The 14,912-nt window shown below is 39.0% G+C and overlaps 2 protein-coding genes across 8 annotated transcripts in view; one reads left to right on the top strand and one right to left on the bottom strand.

Annotated features, from left to right (window-relative positions):
- The window catches only part of DCP2 (decapping mRNA 2), a 97,756-nt gene that overhangs the window by 74,844 nt on the left and 8,000 nt on the right, over positions 1 to 14,912 (top strand). For 3 of the 4 annotated variants that reach the window (XM_036308053.1, XM_036308051.1, XM_036308050.1), the window contains one exon: positions 155 to 3,207. In XM_036308053.1, coding sequence (XP_036163946.1) covers positions 155 to 318 — 164 coding nt within the window. In that variant the 3' untranslated portion in view covers positions 319 to 3,207. Of the gene's footprint in view, positions 1 to 154; positions 3,208 to 5,711; positions 5,719 to 9,126; positions 9,131 to 14,912 lie in introns of those variants that run through there. The other variant, XM_036308052.1, reaches the window with a different exon arrangement.
- The window catches only part of MCC (MCC regulator of WNT signaling pathway), a 237,668-nt gene continuing 232,522 nt past the window's right edge, over positions 9,767 to 14,912 (bottom strand). For all 4 annotated transcript variants that reach the window (XM_036308048.1, XM_036308049.1, XM_036308046.1 and 1 more), the window contains one exon: positions 9,767 to 14,530. In XM_036308048.1, the coding sequence (XP_036163941.1) occupies positions 14,350 to 14,530 (181 nt within the window). In that variant the 3' untranslated portion in view covers positions 9,767 to 14,349. The remainder of the gene's footprint in view (positions 14,531 to 14,912) is intronic.

The raw sequence follows: 14,912 nt of genomic DNA on the forward strand, positions 1-14,912 counted from the left end.
AATGTTTGTGTGGAAATAAGCAATAACTGGTAATATTCAGAGTGTCTGAGATATAAAGGAATTTGTCATGTACAGTATATTTTTAACAAAAGGTGAAGGGCAGTATTTTATTTTTATTCATTACTGAGCTTATTTCTCTTGTATTTTAACACAGATGCTGCATATGACTTACCTTGCTCTGGTGAAGACCAGTTGTTAGAACATGCTGAGGGACAGACTGTGGCATGTAATGGACATTGCAAGTTTCCCTTTTCATCCAGAGCCTTTTTGAGTTTCAAGTTTGACCATAATGCTATAATGAAAATCTTGGACCTTTGATAGCAGCAGATGTGCTGTGGAAGTTCCAAGAGCCAGAGACCTGTTGCATTTGAGTGGGTGTCTCTCTGAGCCTTACCTTTCTCAGGTGTTTTAAAGAAATGCAGGAAGGCAATGATGTTTCTGAGGAGATGGTTCTCCGTGCAAGAGAGAGAAAAGAAAGAAGCATGAATTTGGACTGTAAATCGCAGTTTTATAAACTTTTATACAGGTGTACCTTTTCAGTGTTTGGCTAATGAATTTAAGTTACTTTTTTATGAGGGCATTTTTTCCTGTGATTGAGGGTTTTTTCATATTTTGATCAAGAAAATAGTGTTTGAGTTATCATTAAGTTAATGGAAATACTCTTATCTACTCACTTTTAGTTTCTTTATATTGAAATTTTAAAAGAAACAAGGTACATAATTTGTTAAACACCAGAGCTGAAATATGGAAGTCAAGGTTGCAGTTCATCTTTGGATTCATTTTGTGAATTTCTTTACTTCTAACCACTTAGGTTCTTTAATCCTCTGCTTGAAGTTTAGTTGAAAGATTTTATTTAGAGCCAGCATCTCCTATAGAATATTCATGTTCAAAATGAACTCTCTTAGTTCTTCATTTAAGGACCCAGTTCTCAGCCTGGAGAGGGACTGGGTTGTTGGATGGGGAGTTGCTGCTTTAATTTTGCATTGTGCTGCATACAGTCAGTAAACTTGTGAGGCTGCTGGAGAGAGGGTAGCAGAGAGCATGGAGGCTGGGACACAGCAGCTGCCTTGGTTATGTCTTCATCCTGCCGCCAACTCTTTAGTGTTGTACAGTTATTTTGTTCTTGTGAAGATATATTTTATATAACGGTTGTGTAAATAAGTATGGAATACTGACATTATTAGGTTTTACTTTGCATCTCAGTGTTGATCTCTGGAAACAGATGTTATATTTGGTTCCAATTTGCAGTAGTAAGAGACTGACCTGTTTTTATTAGCATGCTGAAGCCCCTGGGTGATGGAGTGAGAATGGAAGGGGTGTGCAGTGTACCCAAGTACAGATAAAGCCTCTCTCTGGGGGAAGATCAGAACATGAAATTAACATACATAACTCACTCCTAGGAATGTATTTTGTTTCTTCAGGATTCTTACATCCAAATAAGGATGGCAGTGCCCATTTTAAGAATTTCAGCTATAATTAAGGACAATCACCAGGGCTTTAAGGGGGCTTTAGTGTTTGGGCTATTTCTGACCTCAATGAAGGTAATTCTTTGTGGGGGTGGAGGGGTGGGAGCATATGCGTGCATGTGCATCTGTCATGTGGGTTTTAAAAATCGATTTTACATGTGGTATCCACAAAATATATCTCTGCTTGTAAATTTTATTGTAGAAATCTTTATTCTGTATAGGTAGCCTATTTAATAGGGGTTCATGTAACCAATGGGACTTTCAGAAGAAATGCTATTGTAAGGCATTTACTTGGCATTACTTTGCTTTAGCTGTTAAATGGCTTGATTTTAAAGGAGACATTATATTTATTAATGAAAGTCACCCCCTTGGTGCTAAGCAGGAGAATTCACAATTGCAGCATTGTGTTTAACATAAGGTTATTTACAATCCTGCATCTTTTAATGTGACAAATTTATGAATCCTTCTGTGACTTTTTAAAAAATGTTTTATGATTGTGTTTGGAAGTTCTTACTCTTCTTTCCAGAAATACAACTGCTTTGCTTGGGTCTCCTTGAGCCATATTTATAGTTGGTCCCAGCATTCCAGATTTCTGTTCAGTTGTTAATGGAGTGAAACTTCGTTTACCTGATAGTTAAATCATTTTCACTCATTTACTGTCATCTGGAAACCATTTAAATTTTAGTGTTTTTTATGTTTTTTTCTTTTTGAGCACTATACCATGGTCAGTCTGGTGCCTAGATTTGGATTTTTCAGCTCTCAATACTAAAGCAAAAGAGATTAGGTATAGTTATCAGAAGTGTGTCTAATAGTGTTGAGCCTTTCAAGAACCAACAAATTATCTCTTTTCAAGTGATGATGGTTTAACCATAGCTCAATGTTACTGCTGTTGTGCTGCTTCACTCATGCACTGTGGAACAAAATAGGTAGTGTGGGGATGGTGTTTTGATAATTTGAGGCTTTTAGCTATCTTGAGTTTGAGATAAAAAATGTTAAAAGATGTGAGTAAAGTTTGTTTGTGATGTGACTAAACTATGCAGAAAACATGTAAGTTGGATGTATCTGCTTCATGTACATCTGCTATACTTATTCTCTCGAACCTGTGTATTCGTTTCTCAGTGTTCAGGTTTCCTTGAGAAAGGCCATGGTTAGCACAGAACTGGGTTTCTCCTTTGAGAAATGTTAGCATGGTCTAAAGAAATCAAGTTATAAAGAAGTGTGCTGAATATGCAATAACTTCACTTCTGTGTGCTGCATTTTTAATAAGAGTGGTTTTCTTGGCTTCGTATTATGTTTATGTCTTTGAATCCACTTTTTAAATGTTCTTATGTTCCAACCTTATATGTTCCAAGATTCAGTGCACTGTGAATCTTTTATTTTTAAAATTTTGTAGGTGCTTTTATACATAACTGTAATGATTTGTAAGATGTTAAATGAATTGTTTTTGTACTTAACCATTGTAATCCAAAAGATAGGGGTATGGTTTACACGTTTTTATTAAGAAATAGCAAGTTAATGGTTTTATGATTTCAGATAGTGATGCTCTTCTGAGACATGAACATTTAAAGATGTCTGAGAACCTAATAGAATTCTTTTATGAGTATGAGTGAAATTTGATTGAAGATGTTTGAGAATTAAGTTGGATTTTCATGCTAATATAGAAGGCAAGTCTTTGATGTCAAAGGAACTGTGTTCCCTGCTTGCTGCTTTGAGCTTTGGAGATCCTTATTTTTCTATTAAATGCCAGTTAGTACAGATAATGAAGATATGTAGCAAAATTGGTTTTATGCTATGCTATAAGATTAGGTTGGTAGTTCTAGTAATTTGTTTAGTAGTCCTCATTTATCTGCGGCTTTGCTTTCTGTGGTTTTAGTTACCTACAAGCAACTGCGGTCTGAAAATTACAAGTGGAAAATTCCAGAAATAAACAATTCATAAGTTTTAAATTGTGTGTTGTTCTAGTTGTGTGATGAAATCTCATGCTGTCCTGCTCCCTCCAGCCAAGGACTTGCATCATCCCTTCGTTCAGGATCCGCTGTATATGTTCCTGCTGCCCATTAGTCACTTAGTAGCCACCACGGTCTTCAGGTTGACTGTCATGGTATCGCAGTGCTTGTGTTCAAATGACCCTTATCCTATATAATAAAAGCCTAATATGCTAAGTGCCCTGTCATCTGGTTGGCCGTTCAACTGATCAAAGCGTAATATGCTAATGATATGCTAAGGTCTCTCAACCGCTTGCTATGATGTGCATTGACCACTAGGGGGCAGACAGTTAACTGGTCGACCAGTTGCTATGACATGCACTGACCACCAGGGGCAGACACTCTGACCAGTAGGTTAGCTTGCTGCTGGGGTCCGGCCGATTGGGACTGAGATGGGTTGGACATGCCCTGGAGCCCTCCCGCGGTCCCTCCCCGGCCCCTGTCATGCACCGGTGGGGTCCCTCTGCCTGGCCTGCGCCTTCTCGCAATCCGGGACCCCTTGGGGGATGTCAGAGAGATGGTTCCGGCCCAATTCTGCAGGCCAGGCCGAGGGACCCCACTGGTGCACGAGTTTGTGCACCGGGCCTCTAGTTTTACTTGATAATGGCCCAAAGCACAGGAGTAGTGATGCTGGCAACTTGGATATACCAAAGAGAAGTTGTAAAGTGCTTCCTTTAAGTGAAAAGATATGTATGTATAGGAAACCACATAGTGTATTTAGGGTTTTGTACTATCCGTGGTTTCAGGCATCCTCTGGGGGTTTTGGAATGCATCTCTGTGGGTAAGTGGGGACTACTGTAATATTACCTAAAAAGAACTCTAAGTGAATAGCATCCTTCCAAAGGGATTAAAATCGTCTATAAAACTTAACATATTGTGGTGGTCTTTAGAAATATTCAGGTCTGAGTGCATGTGTGTATTAAAAACATTTCATTACCTATTCTCTCTCTCTCTTTTTTTTTTTTTGTCTCTTAGTAGGTAGTTAACTTGAACAGTAAGGAACAAAGTTATACAAGTTAGCGAAGTAATTTTTTCTTACTACTGATAACATCTCTTGCCTGTTTATATTATACAGTTGGACTTTCCTCTGCCTGCTCAGAGATTTTGTTTTGATTGACATCTGTGTGTCTCAATTACTCTTTGAGGCAGTATTTCCTTTTTAATCACTAGAGTCCCAGCACGTGAAATCACACGGCCCCGCCCACTGCCTTGCCTTGACACCCTAACATCTACACCTAGAGCTCGAGTGCGCCTGGCCCTGGCCCTGCTCCTGACCCCTCTAGCCTTCTCTGGCCGCTTCAAGCCCTGCCCTCAGTCCTGTGAGTCACCTTGGGCTGGTCCTGCCTTCTCCTGGCGCCTCGCTGCTTCCGCCCCATCTCTGGAGCAATGCAACAGTTCTGCCTCATCATGGTGCTGGAGGAGAGCATGGAAGCCTCATGCCTGCTGCAGAGTTTTGAGCACTGCTTCCTGGTGGCACGTGCACTGCGCTCCCTCCCCTGGCAGGTGGGCGGCGGGGCGCTCTGAGTGCGAAGGGTGGGTGGCGAAGGACTGGTGAGGGGGGCGCTATGGGCTCTCACCCCCACCCTCCCCGCCACGGGATGGTCCTGCTTCCTCCAGGCGCCTCCCCACTTCCGCCCTGTCTCTGGAGCAATGCGGCGGCTCCTCCCCACCTCGCACGCAGCCTCCTGCTGAATGGTCGTTACAGTGTGAGGGTGTCACGACTGTTAGCGTATTAGCTCTTTATTATATAGGATAGTTATAAGGTCAGATTCATTAACATTTTTCTGGTTGGAGAAAAATGTTTCCTAGTAATTTTGAGTTGGATTATCTTCTAGCCTAGAGAAAGGGGCTCATGCATTGCTGAAACTTTAATGATAAATAAGACAAACTCTTATTTTATCTGATGGTATCAGTATCCTTTACCTTTAAGTACTACCTGTCTCTAGGTAAACAGGTGTTAGTAGAACAAGTTTTGTTAAACTTTATTCCTGATAGCTTAGTAAAGCCTAGCTGGAGCTCCTCATTTTGTATTCTGTCCTAAGACTTTAAAGTGCATTTGTATAGTTGCCAAACATTCTAAAAGTGAGATTATGATGGGCTTTCTCAGTCCTTTTTTTCCTGGAATTGAGTTACTCTTAAAGTCTGTACTCCTCTGCCATAAAGATGGCAGATTGCCAATGGCCAGGAAAGGGTCTGTCCATGCTTTCAAAGTAGAGTTCTGGATTGAAGTTTCAAAAAATATGACAGGTTATTATTTTAGAATCAAAGTCCCCTAAAGGAATAAGTTTAGTTGCTGGGCAGAGAGAAGTGTAAGGAAAAAATTAGAGGAGATAGATCAGTTCTTGAGTGCTTTATGATGTACTATGCTAGAACTGTGAGTACTGCTTACCCCAAGCAGAGTCTTAATATTACGTGGCAATTACCAGGTGTTTTCTAGCTCTGGATAGTTAATTTTTCTTATGTATAGTTGCCAAGCAATCCAGGAAATCTAAAGTAAATTTTCTTTCTTTAAAGATCAGTGTTGGGGAGTCTGGTCCTTCCAGTGCTGACACTTTGCAATTCCAGCCATACTGAAGTGCCCTGCTTTCTCACAGTAGTGTAACCCAGAGCGCACACAGCCGTAGTCAGCCGTGTCATAGTCTCTTCGTGCGGAAGGTATACATTTGTCCTGTATGGTGATCCATTCCTTTCCATCTAGTTGCCTTGTGACTAACAGCATTTGCCATTGAAATAGTCTGTATATAGTTAGGGAAAACAGTAAAGCTACCTCTCGCACATGGGAGTAGACTTGAAGGGCTGGCTTCCATGAGCTTAGTGGCTTAGAGTTTAACATAAAGTACAAAGAAGTATGAATAAAAAAACTGTAATAAAGAGTGGAAGTCTTATATCTTGAGAAGTGTTCATAATCAAATCTTTGATCTGGATCCCCAGATTAATGAAATTGCCAGTTAAAAGAGATTCCATTTGTCTTTGGTCTTCTGTGGTTAGCAGAGAAGTTGGTCTTGCTGTGGTAGCAGCTTGAAAGAAAAATCTAAAGGGCACTAACCTTGACAAGGTGCTTGTATTGACTGTGTAGTGCTGGTCAGGGGTGCTCTGGGGAAAGGGATTCAATAGAGAAACCAATTGCCCTTGTTTATAATTTTGTTCCACATGGACCCTCCTCTTAGTAGACTAGTCTTTCAGTCCAGTGGGGGAAGAATACGGCCCTGAGCTTATATTTGCTGCTTTTTTGGTGGGAGAATTCTTGCAGGTGTTTGGGTGTTTTAGTTACTGGCTTCTATCTGTTGTACCACTTTAAGACCCGTTTTTTAATCCTTTTTCTTGGTGTGACTAGCCAGGAATAAGCCATTGAATCCCTCTCCCTACTCCCCCCACGCTTCTTCTATTGTAGAAGTTTTTTCTTTTTATTTGTGCTGCACACCTATGGTGAATCTGCACTGTGGGCATTTGTAAAGCAGCGAAAATGTCTTGCTTTTGAGAGTTGATCTCACTATGGCCCTTGGGCAGTAAGCACATTGGAGGGCTGTAGACACCAGTGCTGTTTTAAGTCTCCATGTATGTGGCTGTCAAGTTGGGTTGGGAATAAAGAAAACATCTATGCATTTCTAGGGTGAAATGAGCTGTTTTCTGCTGGCCTCAGTCTTTGAGAGGTCTTAGTTAATATTCCTAGGGTGTGGACTTTTTAAAGTAGAATTTAACAATTTGATCTGTTTTTAATTAATTGAACCCGAGGTCCTAAAGCAGTCTTATAGCTACAAAGCATGGAGTGAAACATTTACCACACAAATCTGCATTTAGTCATTTCTCAAGCTTTAAGTAGTTAGCTAGTCCTTTGTAAAATGATATCTTTGCTTATGCTTTTGTGATATTTAGGAATAGACTATGGATGGCAGCAAATGAAAGCAAAGGTTTGCAATGGTGAATGAAATTGAGAGAGGCAGTAACTCTTCCTTAGCAGTTTGGTTGGCTAGATGTGCTGATATAGTGAGTAGCTGTGGACTCGTACTCTTTGTGTACTTTACCTAGGATATGTACGGATGGAAAAGCACAGAGCACATCTCCCCACTGTCCTAGGGCACCATGATCTTTATGTTCATTTTGGATTTGTGTTTGCATCTTGCACAAGTATCTTTTAGTTTCAAATGCAAGTGTCCAAAGAACTGTGTCTTTAATGTTACTTTTTGCGTATATTTCTCTTCAGAGTTAGGACAGGAGGCAGCTAACCTGACTTCTATTTAATAAATATTACATACTCTTTCTTCAGTAACAGGGAAGGAAAATAAAATCATGAACTATTTTACATACATATATTTGTGTATATACACATACGTATATATTTCCTTATAATTGTTTTTGAAGTTTGCTTATTGGCTTAATACCTTATAAAATTGTCTTTGGTAGGTACTGACTCATACAATTCAGGTTGTTGATTTTACTTGTTGGCTTTAAAATTTCAAACAATCTTATTTCAGAATAAAATGATAAATCAAATGGAATTATAATTCATGTATTAGCTAATATAAGTGAAATCTTTCATCTAAGCAAAATAAGGGCATATGCTTTAGTTTGGGTGGGAAAGGGAGTTAAGAATTCACTTCTTTTTGTACCCTGCCTATTTCCAAAACAAGATATGAACAAGTGTTTTTTTATGCTATGAGGACTAGGTAATGTTCATGGAAATATGTAGTCCTAAAATAATTTTCTTGGGAATAGTTTTAGTCTGAAAAAGGTGAAAACATTTATGTTGAGCCATGTTAAATTATTTTATTTGGAACTTAAAAAGCTGGCAAAAAAATTGATGAAATGGTCTCACTAAGTATATGATATTCAGTTGAGAAAACTGTACTTTAGAATAAATGTGATAACTAAATAGATTTGTAAACTTTATTCAATAATCATTTTTGTTTTAAGTGAAATTTAACATTTAATTTTTGCCTTAATAGCATTTCATTACTTTACCTTAGGGCATTTTAATGTTTGCAGAAAGACTATGTAAGTAAACTTTACATTAGAGTGATTCTGTCTATGGTAGTAATGAAATTCTTGGTGTTTGTTTTGGTTGTCAAACATTCAGGGAGAGCAGAAAAGAAACCCCCAAATACCTATTGGGTTCACCATGTAGTTATATCAATTGATACCTTAGAATGGATTTATTATTACATCCTGGTTGAACAATAGCTTTGTCTTTTTCCTTTGGTGTTAATGACTGATTTTCATTTATATTGGGTGTAACTATCATAAATAAAGGAAGACTCAAGTTTATGAATTGGGAGTTTAAATGTTTGCAGGATTACTGCACTTCCAGAGTTGACTAAAAATGCCAGCTGTACTCTCCACTGAGAGAATGAACAAATTCCTATGTCTTAACAGTTATGATGTTCTTTTTGAAAGCGTTTTGATGTAACACCAATTTAGAAATTACAAAATACAATTTGAATAATGGAAGGTTTTCTTTGTATTTTAAAACTTTTTTTTTTTCCAGTTGATTGTTCAAATACTGGCTTTCTGTAAAAACATCGTGTTAAAATTTGACTAGTGCAATACTAATAAATTTGCTGCTTGGGCAGTTTTACTTACTACCTTTTAATTTGTTTTCTGGTATTACTTGTTATAGGTTCCATGTTGCTCATATTATGGTTGCATCTCTTTGGACCAATAAAAATGATAATATAAAGGTATGTTTATCTGATAGGAAGAAATATTAAACTGTAGAGTGTCTCTGCAAGGAAAATAACTGGTATGTATTTTCTATCTCAAAACAATTACAGTTTGGTTGAGAATGAGTTAAGATACATAAAATCTAGCAATTCTTGAATTGTTCTAGAATCAAGTTTTTAATACTTGATAGTCCTTGGATTTCAGGGTAGAAAGAAATATATTCTTCTCTTCTAGAGATCTCAATAATATTTTTATTTGAGAGTGACCAAGGTATTACACTCTTGTCGAGGTACTTTGCGATAGTGAGAACTGACATATTGCAAAGCTGGTTGCCATCCTTTCTTGTAGTTATGTATGACTTACTTGTATTTCCAGTTCTTGATTATATTCCCCGTTTCTGTGATGTTTTAAAAGGAAAAGAAAATCCGTTAATAACTTCCCATTCATATTAAACTTGAAAAGGCTGCCAAATAGAAATTTGGTGATAAATGAGATTTCTTCGGCTGTTTTAACCTAACTATAGTATGTCTTTTAGCCCCGCTTTGACTAGGGCTGTGATTTAGTGTGAACCCCCACAGATCTGATATTTACATGTTAGACAAACAGTATTATGGAAGGACAGCCTTTCCCTTTAACGAACACAGTTCCAGTACATCATGGAATTAGAAATATTTATTCAGAATATAAGAATGTTTGTAAAATATTATAAATGTCTCTGTATAAATAAATGGAGATTTTAAAAAACAATTATATATCAAAGAACACAAAGTAGCTATTTTACAGCCGCTAATACAATGAAAGGCATCTAGAAACATTTAAAGCATACAAATGAATAAATCTAAAAAATTACAAGGTATAGTACAGGGCTAAGTAGCAACTGTCAAATGAGACTTTTAGTACAAACAGTAGAACAATACTGACAAACTTAGTCACATGTGCTTTAATAACTGATAGTACATTCAAGCAGGTTTTTCTAATAGTTCAAGTGGTTTAAAAGTAGCACATTTTCAAATAGGAAACAAATCTCATGCAAAGTAAGTAAGTCTTGACAATGTCTAAGAACTTATCAGAAGTAGTAAAGAAAGGAACATGTTTCATTATCAAAGCAGATTATTAGGGTCCCTTTTTTAACTGGGCAGTCCTAACATGAACACTATAAGTGAGTACCAGGAGTTCTACAAACAGAACATTTTCCACATGGATTTAATTTGCAGAAAGTGCAAAAGTGAATGTAGACCAGGAACAACTACGCTTGTCATCAGTATGAATATGGGGGGATTTTGTATATAGCTTGTTCTATTCTGCTGAGCTGATATTTCAGATGATTAGTCGATCAGTGATTTTGTATCTACCTTGACTATGGAAAAATCAAGTTGGTCAAGGATAGGGTTATCCAATAGTGTTTGTTGTTACTGGAACAGAATGATTTCTTGTCAAGGTCACATGCAAAATCTTAACTAAAAATGTAGTTGTGTATATGTGAAACTAGCTTCCTTTACACAGAATTTAGTAAAACAGCTGCTATTCAAACTTGTACCCTTTTCCACTTGTTTATATTTTAACAGCCACTTAGTGATAATTCTAATTCCAGTTATATGCTTTAGGCTAACTTTTTGTATCTGTTAGTAACTACAAATGTAGTCAGGCAGAAAGTAACTTTAAGTGTGTGAAGAAGGAGGAACTGCAGAAGGTCGCAGGTTCAGGGCTAACTTCAACCTGGCCTGTAGACACACGAAGTTTCAATGATCTAGAATGGGATTTGGATAAACTTTAGTGAGAACTGGGAGTGCAGCAAAGTCATAATTTTTGTTTTGTAGCAAGTTTTGTCTCTTGCAAAATATTGCCCAGCTTTTGAGCACTAGTAAGTTTGGAAGCCTCGGTGAAAGGTGGCGATTGTATTATTTCTTGACAAATAAGAAATAAGACATTCTGTGGATAAGTAGAAAAATAATTACATGATTTTTTAGTGTCACCTACTACAGAAAAAACAAAAATGTTATGTCCGCACCACCCCAAATAAAAACTTGCCAACACAATGATTATCCCCTAATTAAATTCAATGCAAAACTTAATCATCAGAGGCCTTGCTCCCCTTTTGGCCTCTAGAAACTAACTATAGCTCTGTTTGCTGCATCGAGAAATAGATGCAGCTATAAAGTTAGTGAACATGATGAAATTTTCACTTTAAATAGTTTCATGGATGAGCCATACTCCTAGTTATGCATTTTGCATGTGACTCTGAGGCTCCTGCAAAGTACTGCTCAGAGGAAAACTCAGAAGGGTATGCACCTCAAAGGAGAATTAAGCAATTATGTTTAACTGGTACTTAATTTTTTATTGACATAATATTTCCAGTTTCAAGCACTGGATATTAACTTCAGAAACCTGACATGCCAGCAGATGAGAGTGAGTATGAAACAGTTAATTACCTGCATTGGCAATGCTGAGACACCTCATAATACCTCTGGGGCTCTAGGGCATGATGAGTGCCAGCTGTCTGATGACATAGGTATTTAATCATGAATAATTTTTGGTGAAAGTCTCAAAGAGGAATCTTACCACTTACAGGTGTGTGGCATGGCAGTTTTGGTAGCTGGAGCACTTGGGGCTTGGCAGACATCAGATATAGTTGGTAGGCCCACATAAACGTTGATGGGTACTACAGATGGAATTCTCTTATCTGAGTTTTGCTTCCATTCAGCAGTGGGCAGGAACTACACTCCAAGAAAACTATGAAATGGGTCTTTTCCCATACCCATTGCTCTAAGGGACAAAGACTGAACTCTGAACAGAGAAGGTAACTGCCTAAAAGGGTAAGAAACCACTGAGAGAAAACAGTTTAGATAAAAAATATGAAGATCTAAAGTTTTTTTTAAAAAGCTCATACAAGTTAGAATTAAGAACATTGTTTTACCCCTGATGGAGATGTTAATATAAACCAGCTTCTATTTAGGAAGAATAATTCAGGTTATAAAAAAGGAAAATTACCCAGGCACCTGCAATCATTTAATGATCAATTCAGTTTTAGTAGGCCCCACAATTAGCATAACCAAGTGCCTGTTGGTTCACCTTCAAAAAGGAGTATTTGAAAAAATACAAGGGAAAGGAAATCAACTATTTAATGATAGCTTTTTTATTCTATACATTTATAAAAGTAACAGTTTTACTGGGGAATAGTTTCACCTACTCAGCACATATTTTAAAAGTATTATATTGAAGTATAAACTCAGAATGAGGCCAGGTAGTTTCAGTAATACAGGGGCTCTTAATGGAAGAGCTGAGACCTGGTCTGGAGGGGTTACGTGACCTAACACTAAAGGGGTGGGTTCTCTGGTAGATGGGCCAGCAGACAGGACTTTATTCCTGTGTTAGAAAGCCATGAATGCATGCCCAGTTTGCTTCCCCTAGGCAAGCTGGAAAGATGGAGAAAACTGATTTTTGGACATACTTTTCAGCCAAAACATTTTCCTTGTGACAACATGAAATTTTACCCAGAGTAAAAATTGATTTTTAAAAATCAGAGGAACCAGCAGGCACTTTCTTAGTGACCTAAGCACCCACAAGCAGGTTTGGGCAGTCTCACTGCTTACCTGAGAAAGTTGGTTGCTTTTGGGATAAAACTCTGCCCTTCAAGGTTGTGGCTAGAGTGTCCTTGTCCATTGTGCAGAAGGCTGAGGACCTTGAGTCATGCTCTCTGAAAACAGACATTGAGCTTGGGGATGCAAAGCAAAACTGTGGCATTGGGATGGGCCTTAGGTACTACAGAAAGAAAGTGAAGGTTACAGTAGGAAAGGAATGATGAATTTAAGATGGAAGCCCTGCCTGAAAGAATTCAGGTACTTTGGTCCTGCCCTGTCACCATTTTGCTTGAGATTTAACCTGTTTAAGAACCATATGCTAATTATCACCAAGTCTCGGGGGAAGAAAAGGAGGCCTCAAGGACCATTTCCTCACCCCTGCCCTTCATAGCCATGGGAGCAGAGTCGAACGGGCAGGTCAGTAGCAATCTCTAAAATGGGTGGGATCAGCCTGCGAAACTTACCTGCTCAGGATCCTGGCTCTTTCCTTTACAGCAGCAGTTCTCAACCTGTGGGTCGTGACCCCTTTGGGGGTCGAACGACCCTTTCACAGGGGTCGCCTAAGACCATCAGAAAACATATAATTACATATTGTTTTTGTGATTAATCACTATGCTTTAATTATGTTCAATTTGTAACAATGAAATTGGGGGTCACCACAACATGAGGAACTGTATTAAAGGGTTGCGGCATTAGGAAGGTTGAGAACCACTGCTTTACAGAAATTAGAGGCAGGTCCAGAGCTACATATAATTTGTGGATGAGCTTTGATTCATGCAAATAGCAATTATGTAGTGCCCTGGGGTGGGTGGAAAGTACTAAAAATGCTCCTCTGCTGTGAAAAAAGGTAAAATTTTAGTTCTAATACACGTATCAACAGGATTCTGTCAGCACTAAGCCTCGGCTCTTAATAAGGCTTCACTTGGTAGGGGCAATACCAAAGTCAGAAGAGAGCTCCCTACCTCCATGATGAGAGCTGAAGGCGATTTCAATCTTCCGTACAGAATTGTTCAGGCACAGGCCTGCGCCTGCTCTACCTATAACTTCTTATCTGGGACTGGAACACCTATCTGCCATTTTCCTGTAATCTGCCTCCCAGAGCATCTCTGCGTGATAGCCTGTATCTTAGAGTTGACACATAGGACTTGAAAATCAAAGCCTTCTTATAGTAAGCAAATCTTCTAGATATGTAGGCCCTTCCCACTCCCCTGTGTGTGTCAGTTTTTCCCTGGAGAATGAAAGAGGAGAAATTGGGGGATGCCAGAGGTAGGGTTACTGTCTGCCAAACAGAAGGAAAGAGTGGAAAATCCAATAAGTCAAATACCTGGGACACCACTGACACAGGAAAGGTGGGAGCATGACAAAGCCAGTGCTGGAGGCAGCAGCAAGGCCTGCTGAGCATGGCACACAGAGTAGGTATTTACATGCGGTCCATGGGCCGGTAGTGGAGGAGTAGGATCCTCAGGATGCTGTCTGTACAGTGTCTTGAGGGATGCTCACCTCCAGGGCTGAGTTCATGGCACTCCATTGTCCAAGTGCTGACCTACCTGCCAACTGTCCTTAATTATCCCAACAGGTACTCTGTCACCTGGAGCCCTTCTCTCTCCGGTGACCTGCTATAGTTTAGCTTCCACCGGTAGGACTTTGGTGCCCGAGTGCCAATTAAAGTGAAGTTTCATTGGTGTGTGGCCTGGAGTTTTCCTCTTCCAGCAGAGCTATTCTTTGCTTGAGCATCCTTACTTGGGTCTCATGTCTCTCCACCATGGCCATCATCTGAGACTCCAGCTTCTTGAGTTTGTTTTGATGCTTCTTCTTTGCTTTCTCATAGGCAGCCACCAGGTTGCTATGTGGGGACAGAAGGGAATGAGATTGAAGACTCACCTGTGATAGCACTGAGACACACACACACTATCCTGTCCCCTGGGTAGCCAGGTCCAGTCAGCACTGCTCCGAAGAAAAGGTCACTCAGCCTCTCAGTAAGAATCTGAAGTCAAGTGGTTAGTATTTCAACGCTCATGGCCATCATCTCTTGGCTTAATCATGACTCATTCAGCTCAACTACTAGAGGCTTGTCAGTAACAAATTAGCAGAGATTTAAACCAACAATCCAAACTAGCCACATCCAAAGTTAGAAAGAGAGCTTGAAGTCCAGAAGTCTGTCATTTAAATACAAATACTGTATCTGTCTGTTGTTCATGGCTGCCTGCAACAGACGGTCAAGTGTA

The sequence above is a fragment of the Myotis myotis genome, unplaced genomic scaffold (genome assembly GCF_014108235.1).
Source record: "Myotis myotis isolate mMyoMyo1 unplaced genomic scaffold, mMyoMyo1.p scaffold_m19_p_5, whole genome shotgun sequence".
NCBI lineage: Eukaryota > Metazoa > Chordata > Mammalia > Chiroptera > Vespertilionidae > Myotis > Myotis myotis.